Source organism: Elephas maximus, chromosome 3, assembly GCF_024166365.1.
Source record: "Elephas maximus indicus isolate mEleMax1 chromosome 3, mEleMax1 primary haplotype, whole genome shotgun sequence".
Lineage (NCBI taxonomy): Eukaryota > Metazoa > Chordata > Mammalia > Proboscidea > Elephantidae > Elephas > Elephas maximus.
The window spans coordinates 24,134,262-24,150,402 of NC_064821.1; the positions used below are offsets into that span (position 1 = coordinate 24,134,262).

Below are 16,141 nucleotides of genomic sequence, written 5' to 3' on the forward strand. Positions count from 1 at the left end.
TTCCAACTACTGATCCTTCTTTTTTGTTTCCAACTTTCAAATTCCAATCACCAGTAATTATTAATGTACCCCAGTTGCAAGTTTGATCAATTTAAGACTGCAGAAGTTGGTGAAAATCTTCAATTTCTTCTTCTTTGACCTTAGCAGTTGATGCGTAAATTTGAATAGTAGTTGTATTCTCTGATCTTCCTTGTAGGTGTATAGATATTATACTATCACTGACAGTGTTGTACTTCAGGATAGATCTTGAAATGTTCTTTTTGATGATGAATACAAGACCGTTCCTCTTCAACGTGTTATTGCTGGCACAGTAGACCATATGATTGTCTGATTCAAAATGAATAATACCAGTCCATTTCAGCTCACTAATGCCTAGGATATTGATGTTTGTGCATTGCACTACATTTTTGATGATTTCCAATTTTCCTGGATTCATACTTCATACATTCTGGGTTCTGATTATTAACGGATGTTTGCAGCTATGTCTTCTCATTTTGAGTCATGCCACATCAGCAAATGAAGTTCCCAAAAGCTCGACTCCATCGAAGTCATTAAGGTTGACTTTGAGGAAACAGCTCTTCCCCAGTCCTATTTTGAGTGTCTTCTAACCAGAGGGCTCATCTTTTGGCACTATATCAAACAGTGTTCTGCTGCTATTTATAAAGTTTTCATTGGTTATTCTTTTCAGAATAGTCCTTCTACCTAGTCTGTCTTAGTCTGGGAGCTCAGCTGAAACTGTCTGCCATGGATGTCCCTGCTGGTATTTGAATACTGATGGCATAGCTCCCAGCATCACAGCAACAAAGAAGCCCCCAACAGTAAGGGAAACTGACAGATGCATGTCATCTGAGTTGATCCACAGATGATAGAGAAAGAGATCTGCATTGCTGTAAGGATTAAACAGATAATAGATACTATAAAAAATATATATATGATTATTTCTACATATTATTATTGTAATTAATATAAATTAGATTAAGCTTCATGCCACTCAACTAAGGTATCCTGTGATCTGAAGGTTTTACTTTGGATCTGTGTAAGAGCTTTTTATTTTCATTTTTATACAAGAATGTATAAGAATGTTTAGAAGAAAACAACCGAGTGTCATTAATTTCTCATTGCCCAGAAATATCCATGCTTGGGACTGAGTAAGTTACAGCCACCACCACAATAAGAAATCTGTATTAAATATGGAATAGACCCTTGGTTCCTTCGCTCATTGGTTCAGAGGATCAGAGTGTTGGCTGTATCGTGTACACTGAGTGCTTTCCTGCCTGTCCAGTCATCCTTCCAAGGATGTCCCATCATAGTGGAGACAAAATAGGGCATGAATATGTCTATACCATGGGTTCTCAATGGGACCTATTTAATTAATATAGTATATAACATTCAATTATTTTCAAAAAAATTGTGGATATTTTCATAAAAATGAAAATCTAAAATGAAAAACAGAGAAAAAGAAGGGAAAAATAAATCTTATTGTGTGAATATAGACACATTTTATGATTTCAATATATTCTATGCTTGAATTTCCTGGCACGTATTAGGCTCCTATCCTTCCCACATAATCAGATAATACTGGGATTGTATTACAACGATAAAACCACTACTCTCATATTGATTCAAATTCTGATTAAAAAAATATGTGCAAGCATTTATTAAGTGCCAAACCTCTGTTAGCTGCCACATGATCTTTAAACCACTCTTTTGATTTCTCATCTGGTTTTATTGTTAAGTTCTTCCAATAATTTTCAATATAAGTCACTACACCCTAATAAGCTGACACTTTCTTTTTACCTGTTTCCTTAGTCCTTGATTAGATAGCTTCTTTCTGTGCTTACTGTGTATTGCCACATTGCTAGTTTTTGCCTTTCAGTCCTTGTGTAAGTATTTTATCAGTTTCCTCTATGAAATACTTTTCTTGGTGTTTTATCGTTTCTTTATTGAATATTGACTGATAAATTATGTTCTGGGAATAAAGGTATTTGTAAAGTGTCTAAAATTGGAATGTACAAAGAACACTTATGAAAAAAAGGTGGGTGTGGATTATGTATCTTGGTCAAGGTTTTACAACTGAAGATTAAAGTGTTGGAAACATATCTCTGATTGCTGTGGCTCTGTTGCTATTCTAAGATCATTCACTCACCAAATCATTATGAATAAATTAAATTTTATCTTATTTTTCAATAGTCTAGGATAGTAAATGGCCATGTTTTCCCTAAAGGGGAGCTCTAGCTTTTCCCTTGCAACATGTTGATGAAGCCTTATTGTTATGGTGTTTCCTTGTCTTTGGGCTTTTTCTCTGTTCTAGTATATTAGTATATGGTTATGCACATGTCATTTACATACATCACATAATTTCTGAGGGAGCAATTTGGGATGTTCTGATAACCTGCCCAATCAATAGATTAATTTACTGTCTTTTATCTCTGAGTTAAATCACCTACAAATGTTTCTGATGAGAAATTTGGATAGTGGAGAATGGAAAGCACTGGACAGAGGATAACACCTTGCCAGTTCATGGGAAGAGATGTTGTTGTTAGGTGCCCTCGAGTTGCTTCTGAGTCATAGTGACCCTATGTACAACAGAATGAAACACTGCCGGGCCTTGTACCATCCTAACCATCATTGTTATGCTTGAGCCCAGTGTTTTAGCCACTGTCAGTCTATCCCGTTGAGAATCTTCCTCTTTTTTGGTGACCCTCTACTTTACCAAGTATGATATCCTTCTCCAGGGACTGATTTCTCCTGATTACATGTCTGAAGTATGTAGGATGTAGTCTCGTCATCTTTGCATCTAAGGAGCATTCTAATACTTTTTCCAAGACAGATTTGTTCTTTATTTTTGCAGTCCATGGTATATTGAATATTCTTTGCCAACACCACAATTCAAAGGCATAGATTCTTCTTTGGGCTTCCTTATTCATTGTTCAGCTTTTGCATGCACATGAGATGATTGAAAATACCATGGCTTGGGTCAGGCACACCTTAGTCTTCAAGGTGACATCTTTGCTTTTCAACGCTGTAAAGAGGTCCTTTGCAGCAGATTTGCCCAATGCAATGCTTCTTTTGATTTCTTGACGGTTGTTTCCATTGGTGTTGATTGTGGATCCAGGTAAAATGAAATCCCTGACAACCTCAATCTTTTCTCTGTTTATCTTGATGTTGCTTATTGGTCCAATTGTGAGGTTATTTATTTATTTATTTTGAGGTGTAATCCATACTGAAGTCTGTGGTCTTTGATTTTCATCACTAAATGCTTTAAGTCCTTCTCACTTTCAGCAAGCAAGGTTGTGTCTGCATAATAAAGGTTGGTAATGAGTCTTCCTCTAATCAGTGGGAAGAGATAGCACTGACTAAAAATCAGGAAAGTAGTGTTCTGATTCTGTAGTTACGGCTCACTGCAAAATCAGTTCCATCTGTCCTAGAACTAAGTTTCATATCCTTTTCTGGAAACCTAGGAGTGACTAAAAAAAAAAAAAGATGTATCCAAAGTATTGTTTCCTTTTGATGTCTCCTGGTAGACTGTCCTCAGTGGTAATATTTTCTTCTTTCTCTTTAAATTTCAAGGCTTAGAATGAGTAATACTTATTGACTGTGAATGAGGAAAAGACTGGAAAGAAGTATGCCAGGGTTTCCTAATGGCTATCAAGAAATGGTGTACTTATCTTTGATATGGAATTGGAACTACAGATAATAGAAAGGGTGTGGCATTTGGTGACACACCTCCAACCACATCTTGGGTTATAAACTGGATCATTTTGACAACTCAGTGCACCTCATTGATCCTCAGAGTCCTCATCAAATTGTGATGAATAGTGCTAATCTTCCAAGGCCATTACAATGACTAAATATAATGTTGTCAAGGTTGGATCAAATAATAATTTACCATCTACTGGTAGCCCTTAATATCACTTTAATGAAGTCCATTTTAAGTGTGCATTCCAATTATTAAAAAAAGAACTTGATATTACAAATTGATTTTGGGCATAATATAAAACATCAAGGACAGCAGATATGAATAAAGGAAGAGGTCATCGATAAGATAGGAAAGAAAGAAAAGACCAAGATGGGTGTCAGAGGAGACTGAAACTTGCTCTCAAACATTGAGCAGCTAAAGTAAAAGGAAGAAATGATGAAGTAAAAGAGCTGAACAGAAGATTTCAAAGGGCGGCTCAAGAAGACAAAGTAAAGTATTATAATGACACGTAGAAAGAGCTAGAGCTAGAAAACCAAAAGGGAAGAACACGCTCGATGTTTCTCGAGCTGAAAGAACTGAAGAAAAAAATTGAAGCCTCAAGTTGCAATAGTGAAGGATAATATGGGGAAAATATTAAGCGACAGAGGAAGCATCAAACGAAGATTGAAGGAATACACAGAGTCATTATACAAAAAGGAACTAGTTGACATTCAACCATTTCAAGAGGTAGCAAATGATCAAAAACTGATGGGTCCGAAGGAAGAAGTCCAAGCTGTACTGAAGGGACTGGTGAAAAGCAAGGATGGAATGTCAAATGAGATGTTTCAACAAAGGGGTGCAGCACTGGAAGGGCTCACTTTTCTATGCCAAGAAATTTGGAAGACAGCTACCTGGCCAGCCAATTGGAAGAGATCCATATTTATGCTTATTCCCAGTAAAGGTGATCCAACTGAATGTGGAAATTATCAAACAATATCATTAATACCACATGCAAGCAAAATTTTGCTGAAGATCATTCAAAAGCAACTGCGGCAGCATATCAGCAGGGAAGTGCCAGAAATTCAGGCAGGATTCAGAAATGGATGTGGAACCAGGGATATCATTGCTGATGTCTGATGGATCCTGGCTGAAAGTGGAGAATACCAGAAAGATGTTTACCTGTGTTTCATTGACTAGGCAAAAGCATTCTACTGTGTGGATTATAACAAATTCTGAAAAACATTGTAAAGAATGAGAATTCCAGAACACTTAATTGTGCTCATGAGGAACTTGTACACAAATCAAGAGGCAGTTGTTTGGACAGAACAAGTGTTCTGTTAAAGTCAGGAAAGGTGTGTGTCAGGGTTGTATCCTTTCACCATACCTATTCATCCTGCATGCTGAGCAAATAATCTGAGAAGCTGGAGTATATGAAGAAGAACGGAGCATCAGGATTGGGAGAAGACTCATTAACGACCTATGTTATGCAGATGACATAACCTTGCTTGCTGAAAGTGAAGAGGACTTGAAGCACTTAGTGATGAAGATCAAAGACCACGGCCTTCAGTATGGATTACACCTCAACATAAAGAAAACAAAAATCCTCACAACTAGACCAATAAGCCGCATCATGATAAATGGAGAAAAGTTTGAAGGTGTCAAGGATTTCATTTTACTTGGATCCGCAATCAACACCCATGGAAGCAGCAGTCAAGGAATCAAAAGACGCATTGTATTGGACAAATCTGTTGCAAACCTACTGCCATCGAGTCAATTCCAACTCATAGCAACCTATAGGACAGAGTAGAACTGCCCCACAGAGTTTCCAAGGAGCGCCTGGTGGATTTGAACTGCCAACCTCTTGGTTAACAGCTATTGCACTTAATCACTCTGTAATCAGGGTTTCTATCTGTTGCAAGGGGCATCTTTAAAGTGTTGAAAAGCAAAGATGTTGCCTTGAAGACTAAGGTGTGCCTGACCCAAGACATGATGTTTTCAATCACATCATATGCATGTGAAAGCTGGTCAATGAATAAGGGAGACTGAAGAAGAACTGACGCCTTTGAATTGTGGTGCTGGCGAAGAATATAGAGTATATCATGAACTACTGAAAGAGCTTACAAATTTGCCTTGGAAGAAATACAACTAGAATGCTCATTAGAAGCAAGGATGGTGAGACTGTGTCTTACTTACTTTGGACATGTTGTCAGAAAGGATCAGTCCCTGGAGAAATAAATCATGCTTTGTAAAGTAGAGGGTCAGGGAAAAGGAGGAAGACCCTCAACGAGATGACACAACACAGTGGCTGCAACAATGCCTCAAACATATCAAGGATTGTAAGGATGGCTCAGAATCAGGCAGTGTTTCATTGTGTGGTACATAGGGTCGCTATGAGTCAGAACTGACTCAATGGCATCTAACAACAGTAACAACATAAAACATGTTTCTATTTAACTTCTTCATCTCTATAGTTGTGAAAAGAAAGGCACTCATCTGACAGCATGGTTAAGAGGAGGTGAATCAAAAGCTTGATTAGAAGAGTGTTTAGTGCCTAGTAATGGATCAATAAGTGTACACTAACATAGTAACCACATGGATAGGCCAAGTAATTGGTTTTGCAGGGAAACTGTTTGATTTTCAATGTTAGCTCCTCTAAATAATTAGCTTTGTGGACATGGACATGTTATTTAACTCTTAAGGCCTTGATTATTCATTTTCTATCTATATATATATTTATATTATGTAGCTGACAGCAGTGTAAGGATTAAGGAGATAATGCATATCTTGCATGGTAAGAATTTAGCCAATAGAGATACCTTTGTTGTTGTTGTCTGCTATAACACAGATGCCATTCAAATACATTATTGAAACTCCATGTGTGCTTTTCCCTGGATGCCTGATGACTGTTACATTTTATCTTCATACAAGATCTTAAGCTGTTCAGGGCAGGACTTGAATATCATTTATCTTTATAATCAAAATCTACTACAGTAAAACCAGAGATTCGTCCCATCTGTACTTTGTGTAATGAATGAATTATTCATTATCTTATTAAAAAAATGGTGAAGACATTTCAACATCCATACATCCGGTATTTTTCTTCCTCCCTGGAGCATTATACCTTCCACGGAGATCTTTAAGAACTCCTGAAGAAAGAAATGCATGCTTAGTTTGTTTTTATTATTATGGAGATTTGTTGGAATCTATTATTCACCGTTTAATTGTATGTGTAAGAATAAGAGTTGTAAGTGGAACATTTGATTTTTATAAATAACACAAGGATGAAACTTTGGGAGTAGATTTGCCTCATTTGGACATCTAAAAAGGAAATGCGGTATGTTTCTTTTTCCTGTAAGGATACTCATCCGGAGAGAGAAGAGGGAAAAGCACAAAGCAGATCTCTGATTTTATCACAAGAACACAACTCTCTTTGGTTATCATACATGCGTCCTCTACGTTAGCTATGTCAATGACCTTGGAAATTGATCTTCTCTTTCCACTATGCTTAATGTTAAATATGAGCCACCGTCCAAGGACAGTCCTTATCATCTACCTTTCCAATTCACCTCTACAAACCTACCATTTGGTTTCCCCAAAATTATTCTCAGCCATTTATCCTAACATAGGTAAATGCATCCTTTTGCCCATATTCAATTTCACTTGGTGTATGTTCCAAATTTCCTCATATCAGTTAATGACAAGTTATTCTCTAAGTTATTCAGAACAGAGAAGCCTTACCCAGGTGGCCACATGGATAGGATGTAAAAGGTCCACTATGTCATCATTTCACATATGTGGTTTTGGGTTATATCATCATTCCACATTATCTTCTAGGGGGACAAAAAAAAAAAAAACACAACCAAAACAAAACCAGAAAACAAACCTATATAAGCATATTGCGCATATTATTAAAGGTATCAAGAGTTCTAAAACAAAGAAATCTAAGGAAAATTGCATTCTGGATTGAAGTGAGCCCTTTCTAGTCAAGCAGAAATCAGAAGCTGCTGGGGATAGTTTTTCATTTTGTACATGGAATGGCTGTGACTGGCCCGATATTGATGGAAGGACTCTGCTGGTATTAGAGAAACTGGAGTGGCTTCTGACTGCAAGACCAGGAGCAGTATGGTGGAGTTTGTAGGAATTCTACTATGTGTCTGTGTTTCTCCAGGGAATGTGTGCTGAGAGCATAGTGGTACCATGGATTGAGAGCTGCTGGAAAGCAGAGGGACTTGTCTAGAGTTTGGTGGTGCTTAGAGCCACCGTCCTTATAGACAGCAAAGCTTGTATAGTGTGTAGCTTCTAAGATTCCCCCAATGCATTCATGTTCTTGTTGATAATCATCCCATTGAGTGTGTGCTGGACTCAATTAATTGCTTCCATCAAAGAGAATTTGGAAAACTATTGGACTATCACTTCCAACAATGGGGTGTAAAAAATAATCTGACTCTCATCTTGCCAGCCATCTCCTACTCTCTGGCCAGCCTACTGTGATGAAAACCAGCTTCCATGTTGTCAGCTGCCTGATGGAGAAGCCCATGGGGTCAGAAGTTAAGGGAGGTCTCTGGCCAACAGCCCCTGAGGAAAGAATCCTGCCCACTGACACCTGAGTGACCTTGGAATCAAATTTTCTTCCAGTCAAATCTTGAGGTGATTGCAGCTCTTGCCAACACTGTGAATGCAGTCTTCCCTGAGGCCCATAGAGGTATTCGGGTGAAGGATCAAGTTACCAAATAGGTATGACAAAATAAATAGTTTTCTAAAGTACCAACAGACATTAACTGTACAGAAAAATTAGAACTGATGCTGTCATTCTAATTAGCAAAAAATATAAATTGCCAACGCATAAAACTCCAAACCACATGCAAGGGCTACAGAAAGAAGATAGGACATTCTGCTTCCTGACACAAATATTAATTCAGAAAATGAAAATAGTATCCAATTCCTGGTATAGAAGATCTGCTGTTGTTGCTAGGTGCTGTCGAGTTGATTTTGACTCTTACGAACCCCATGTGACAGAGTAGAACTGCCCCGTTGAGTTTTCTAGGCTGTAGACTTTATGGGAGCAAAAAGTCTCCAATTGCCAAACTTTCAATTGGCAACTGAGTGCTTTAAGACTGTGCCACCAGGACTTTTACAGAATATTTAATCCTCCCTAGAATACATGGTTCATTCAATACCTTTGAGGATATTCAATCATACATCGATTGTTTAGACTGAAAAAAAAAAAAAAAGTGATTTTTATTTTAAGATCTGTACAACTGGGAAGTTAAAGGTGAGGAATACAGGGGGCTTCTTCCTTAGAATGACAAGGCCCAGATAACACGGACATTCAATTTTTTCTCTTCCTATTTCATGCATACTAACAAGTCTTCAGAGATTGGAATAACATGAACCAATTTGGCTAATTGTGAGCTCTGGGCATTGAGCTACCAAAACCGTACAACTGTAAAATCCTGCCTGTGACCTCAGGGTCTTCAGTTTGCTCTTCGCAGTCCAGTGAACTCCATAACTGCGTCTCTCCTTTACAGTGGTCGTTTGACTCAGAAGGCCTATGCCTGAATCTCTCTTCTTGCCAGTCCTGAAGAAGGAGCCTCAACCCTCCCTCAACCCTCATTGCCCACCAGGCAGAGGGGTGTCGGTGGAGTCATACTCCTTGGCTGTACTTCAGCAGAGACCGAGCACAATCCAGTGAGTGCCTTGAGAGACAGTGGACACAGAGGGTCTTGGGAGCATTGTTTCCTCCTCATCAGAACAAGCTGTACACTTGGGATGGCCAGATGGGAGGCCCGGAAATGCTAAGTTTCAGCTTAGAGGCATATGAACTTTCTGTTCCTGGTTCTGGTAGAGGTCTAAGAAGGCTCATTTAGATTTTTAATTTGGTTCTTGCTCTCATAGGCACATCCCCACCAGAAGGAGAAATTTGTCTCTTTACCTGTCCTCTAAACAGTTCAACAAGATCTAGTTGATGATGATGATAACAACGACAATGATGAAAATGATAGCAATAACCATAGTATTGTGAAAATTTATTGAAGGCTGCCCAGTGCCGGGATTTGAACTAAGTTTTCTATGTAATTTGTTTCTTTTTTCTACACAAACACGCCTAGAAAAGTGCAACACATGTTATGTCATTTCATAGAAGAGAAAATGAGCAGTCTTTTTTTGTAACTTGATCCAGGTCATGAGCCAGAAACCGTTGAAGCCAGGCTTGAATCTGGGCAGTGTGACACCAGACACAGGGCACCTGGCCATATTCTCCCCTGCCATCCACGATGCCATTCCACTTCTTTGGTCTCTCCACACAGAGACCCCCTGCTCACTGTGCTCCTTTGTGGGGGTTCTGCTAGACCACAGTGGGGAGCAGTGAGTGCCTTTTTGTGTCTCCACTATCAGAAGGATAATTGTGAATACAGGAAAAGAACACATCAGGAGTTGGCAGATGATAATTAGGACAGGTCTCTCTCTTGCCCCTTCTGGAATTTAACTCAGGTGTCCACTTCCTTTCATCACTGTAATTCAGCCTATCTCAATCTTGGAGATATAAAGACAGGATCTTGAGTTCCATTCCTGGTCAGGAAGCCGGAATGAGTTTAAAGGTGTAACTTAGATGTATCTTTGGTTAGGTCCCTTGGACATTTTCTTCAAACTTTTTTTGAAATATGAGGAAACAGAGCGAAGATGGTTAATGCATGGGGCTCAGTAACTTACAGTTTAATTGTAATTCCTGTCTGTGCTACTTATGATCTGTATGCCAGGGGGTAAATTCTTAGGATCTTTCAGCCTCCACATTGCCATTTGAGTTGATCCACAGCTGATAGACCGGAGATCTGCATTGCTGTAAGGACTGAACAGTAATACATATTATATATGTGATTAAATATGTGATGGATGCATATAGTCAGGGCACATTAGTTTTACATATTATCTTTATCATTAATTACATAAAGCTTCATACCATTCAACTAATGTTCCTGTGATCTGACGGGTTTATTTGTCTGGATCCCTGTAAGATCCTTTTACTTCCATCCTTATCCAAGTAGACATTGAATACTTGGAATTCAATCACTGAGTCTCATGAATTCCTGACTCCTCAGAGAATATCCTGTACTTAGCACAGAGTAGGCTACAACCACTATGAAACAACAAATCTTTATTAAATATGGAATAGACCCTTGGTTCCTTCGTTCCTTAGTTCACAGGATCAGATCATAAGCTGTACTGCTTCTGTGCTGAGTGCTTTCCTGCCTGTAGTTTCATCCCTCCAAGGATGTCCCATAGGACTAGGGACAAGATAAAACGGGGCATGAATATCTCTATATCATGGGATTTCTATGGGACCTATTTAGTTAGTAGAGTGTAAAACATGAATTATTTTCAAAAAATTGTGGTGGTTTTCATAAAACTGAAAACTAAAAAGGAAAAAACAGAGAAAGAGTTGGAGAAAGTAAGTCTTACTGTGTGAACCTAGGCACATTTTATGATTTCAATACATTCTACGCTTGACTTTCTTGGGACATGTTAGGCTTCTATCTTTCACATATAATCAAATAAAGCCATGATTATATTTCAACAGTAAACCCACTACTCTCATATTGATTCAAATTCTGACTAAAAAACATAGTCCAAGTATTTATTAAGTGCCAAACCTTTGTTAGCTGCCACACATATCCTAGTGATGGGTATTATTCCCCGCTATTTCCACCTAAGAGAGGATGAAATATTCACAAGCACTGCAAATTCATTGTGTGACAGATTTGGGATTTGGACCTTGCCCTTCTGACTCCTATTCCAGGATTCTGTCTCCTCAACCAGAGCTGAATGATTGTGTTTCTTTTCAGATGAGCGAATGGACACTAAACCATTGATTCTTCCTCCCACAACTCAGTGAGCTGAACTGTGAATTAAGAAAATAGGCCAAATGAAATCATGTTAGACCTACCAATAGAAATGAAGAAATGAGTTGCCATTGGGGAGCTAAAAGAGGAAAATTCAAATCTACCACCGAGGAAGGATTGTCTTGGAAAGCTCTTAAGTTGGCCTAAGACAGCTGAGTTTCAAACCTGGCTTTCAAATGTCCCTGGTCCTATTTTCCTGAATTTACAAATAAGGGTGTTGACCTGATGGGGAAACAATGCTTTCTAAACATTTAGGATGAGACACGTATTTCAGCACTTTATCAAGGCCATAGAGAATGGAAATAAATAAAGGAAAATGTCAATGGAACACCAGACATTTCCCTGAGATGGTGTAGCATTGATGCAAATACCAATGTCTACACAGTGAAAAATAGGCACAGAGTGTATCTGAAAAGTAAATAATTGTTTAATCATTGGTGCATTTTACATTAATGCCATCTTTGGAATTGGCAATGTTGTCTGATTTGAATGTTTATCAAACACTGAGTTATCAAAGTTTGATGTCCAATAAGCCAAGGGAGAGGATATATACTTTAAAACTTTTTTTAAAATTGACCCACACATTTGAATGGCCATGTATGTCTATATAAGATGGGTGTCAGAAAACCAAAGAATGATGAAAACCTGTGAAGATAATTGACATATAAGCACACGCTCTCTGATGATGAACATTTTAATGTAATTTCGAATCTAGCTAATGAGGTCCTTGCGTGAAGCAAATGGTTTGAACTCGACTGTTAACCTCAAGATTGGTGGCTGGTATGCACTCTTCAGTGCCATGAAAGAAAGACCTGATGATCTGCTTTTGTAAAGATTAAGGCTATGAAAACTCTATGGAGGGGTTCTATTCTTTAACACATGGAGTCACCATGTTGCAGTTAACTCAGTGGTGATTTTTTTTAATCTGTTCCTATCCTATATGTTATTTTATAAATACTCCAAATCAAGGGAATTTATACACACTTTTTTTTTTACTTGTATAAAATAAAGTACATTTGACAGCTTCTTAAGAAGAACATCCAGTTTCCATTGAGTAGATTCTGACTCATGGTCACACTATGTGTGTCAGAGTAGAACTGTGCTCCAATGGGTTTCAATGACCTTATTTTTGAGGTGTCTTTGAGTGGAATCCAACCTTTCTGCTTAGCAGCCAAGTGTGTGAATGGTTTGCACACCCTGGGACTGCAAGTACTTCTTAGTGTTCTTTAATTGAAATGAATTTTTCTTAAAAGGGTATTTATTATTGTATGTGTCTCTCTCATAGAGGGGGGTGATAGTTTGCTCTTTCCATGAACTCGTTATCATAAAATATCCTTCCCATTTTAACATTCTTTAGCCTAGCATCTCTATAGTGGTTGGGTACAGAAAAACGCGAATAACACAGAAAACAATGAGGGAAAAGTTTTGAGAAATACAGTGGTTGGGTTTGCTGTAACTGAGTACTATTGCTGAAAAGCACTGGGGTATTAGATACTTAAATGTGAATGAATGAGTTTGTGGGCTTTACTTCTGAGTTTCTTGAATTCAAAATACAGATACAATACCGGGTGCCTATTTACCTGTTTCCTTTTTAACAATATTCTTTTTCCAAAAGCTGTCGTAAGTACATGGAGCCACAGAATCTAACAGATGTCTCAGAATTCCTCCTCTTGGGCCTCTCTGAGGATCCAGAACTGCAGCCCCTCCTCTTTGGGCTGTTCCTGTCCATGTACCTGATCACTGTGACTGGGAACCTGCTCATCATCCTGGCGGTCACCTCTGACTCTCATCTCCACACTCCCATGTACTTCTTCCTCTCCAACCTGTCCTTGGCTGACATTGGTTTCGTTTCTACCACAGTACCAAAGGCGCTAGTGAACATTCAGACAGGGAGCAAATCCATCACCTATGGGGGCTGCCTGATACAAATGACCTTTTTTTACCTCTTTGGATGTCTGGACGATCTGCTTCTCACTGTGATGGCTTATGACCGGTTTGTGGCCATCTGTCACCCTCTGCACTACACAGTCATCATGAACCCCCGCCTCTGTGGCTTGCTAGTTTTAGTGTCTTTTTTCTTCAGCCTTTTGGACTCCCAGCTGCACATTTCAATGGTGTCACAACTTACTTTCTGCACAGATGTGGAAATCCCTCATTTCTTCTGTGACCCTCCGCAACTCTTTAGCCTTGCATGTTCTGACACTTCCATCAGTATCATATTAGTGTATTGTATTGGTGTCATCTTTGGTGGTGTTCCATTCTCAGGGATCCTTTTCTCTTACAGTCAAATCGTTTCCTCCATTCTGAAAGTCTCATCTTCAGGTGGGAAGTATAAAGCCTTTTCCACCTGTGCCTCTCACCTGTCAGTCGTTTGCTTATTTTATGGAACAGGTTTTGCAGTGTACCTCAGTTCAGCTGTCTCATCTTCTCCCAGGAAGTGTGCAGTGTCCTCAGTGATGTACACTGTGGTCACCCCCATGCTGAACCCCTTCATCTACAGCCTGAGGAACAGGGACATCAAGAGGGCACTGCTGAGACTCCTTAACAAAACAGCCTAATATCAACACTTGTGCCATCTTCTTTGGCTTGTGGGTTGGAAAAGATGGTAAAACCTGACATCTGTAACCATAAATCTTGCCTCTTGGTTATGTATTTTTTTGTAGCTTTTTTTTTTATCAGAGGCTTCAGTCTCTAGATTTCATATCTGACCATTGCTTCCTTTGTAATATGCTTATTGGGATAGTGGAAGTGTTCTGGGATATGTCAGTCTGCATGATCAAATTCCATTGCAGCTATGGAGCCATCTGTAGCTTCTCTTCTATGACCCAGGATTTCTGGTATAATGCACAAATCTATTTTTATGTACTTAGAATCTTCATCCTTTACCATAATTCATATCTATTACCGAGACTACTTTTGTATCTATCAGAACCGTATATGCAGGTTTTGTGTGAGAATGCATGTCACTTGTCCTAAACCTTGACTTCATACTGGAATCATCTAGGAAGCTAAAAAATATTGATGCTTTGGTTCCACCTCTATAGATTCTGATTTAATTGTAATGGCGTGTGGCTTCAGCATAAGATTTTTAAAGCACCACAGGCAGTTTTAATGTTCAGCCAATGTGAAAACTACTGATCTTTCAGACTTTTCTTCCAATATGACTAGTTTGTTGTGGGTCTTTTACTCCTGAGCAGGTGCTGAGGATCTCTAAGTGATCAGAGCTCACAATGGGAAAGATATGAGAGAACGTACCCTAGCACGTGGTAAGTGATTTTTCACTATATTGCTGATGATGTTTCCTCTCATATCTTCTCCCTGTACATCATGTTGCTGTTGGCGGCTCCTCTATTGTGACCCCACACACTGTAGAGGACAACACTACCCAGTCCTGTACCATCTCTGTGGCACATTGTGGATCAGACCTTTGTGATCCACAGGGTTTTCATTGACTGAGTTTTCAAAGTAGATCACCAGACCTTTCAAACGAGTCCATCTTGGTCTGTAATCTCTGCTGAAACCTGGTAAATATTTTTGCATAACATATGCCTCTAACCACAGGTGGTTGCTGCATATGAGGTACATTGGTTGTGAATCAAAGCTGGTCTTCCACAGGGAAGGGTAGAATTTTGCCAGTGAACCACCACTGATTCTGCCCTGCACACCATGAAGTTGGCTACATGCTTGTTGATAAGCCATTGTCTCCCTTCTCCAGAATCAGCCTTCTATATGTCACTCTGTGATGCTGGGGCCAGAGAGGGGAGGATCCTAAACTACTCTTCTGAATTCCCGTCTGGCTTTATTGTTAGGTTTTTCCAGTAATCATCAGTAAAATTTACTACACCTTAATAAGCTCGACGTTTTCCTCATGCCTGTTTTCTTAGACCTTGGTGTGGTAGCTTCTATCCCCAGTTTCTATCTCTGTATTGCCACATTGTTCCTTTTTGTCTTTCCGTCCTTATTTAAGTATTTTACCAGTTTCCTTTAAGAAATGCTCTTCATGGTGTTTTCAATTTTCTTTATATAATCCTGACTGATAAATTGTATTGGAGGAATGAATTTATGTGTGAAGTGTCTAAAACTGGAACAATACACAGCACGCTGAGGTTAAAAAAAGGCGGGCTGTAAATCACATATCTTGGTCAGAGTTGTACAGCTGAGGATTAAGGTGGGGGTATCATATTTCCAAACACTGTGGCTCTCTTGGTGCTCTAGGATCATCAGTTCACCAAAGCATTATGAATAAATTTAGTTTTATCTTATTTTTCTTTAGTCTAGGATAGCGGAGTGTCATGTCTTCAGGAAAGCAGAGCCGTTGCCTTTCACTTGTAAGAGACTGATGGAGACTTGACTGTGTTACCACGTTTCCTTATCTTTGGCTCTTTCTGTGTTCTACTGCATGGGTGTGCAATGTCCTTCAGACATATTGGTATAATTTCTGAGGCAATTCTGGATGGTCAGAAAACCTGCCTAACCAATAGCTTAGTTTACTCTGCCCTTTACCACTGAGTTAAATCCCCCACAGACTTCCCTGATGAGAAACTTTGACAATGAAGAATGGAGCGCA

General features: G+C 39.0%; 1 protein-coding gene across 1 annotated transcript; it reads left to right on the top strand.

Annotated features, from left to right (window-relative positions):
- The first annotated feature begins 13,202 nt into the window (after positions 1-13,202).
- LOC126072071 (olfactory receptor 7E24-like) lies at positions 13,203-14,132 on the top strand. The gene has a single exon (XM_049876741.1). The coding sequence runs from the start codon at positions 13,203-13,205 to the stop codon at positions 14,130-14,132; it is 930 nt and encodes a 309-aa protein (XP_049732698.1).
- The last annotated feature ends 2,009 nt before the right edge of the window (positions 14,133-16,141 follow it).

Coding starts and splice junctions, on each gene's coding strand:
- LOC126072071 (XM_049876741.1), top strand. CDS start 13,203: ATGGAGCCACAGAATCTAACAGATGTCTCAGAATTCCTCCTCTTGGGC.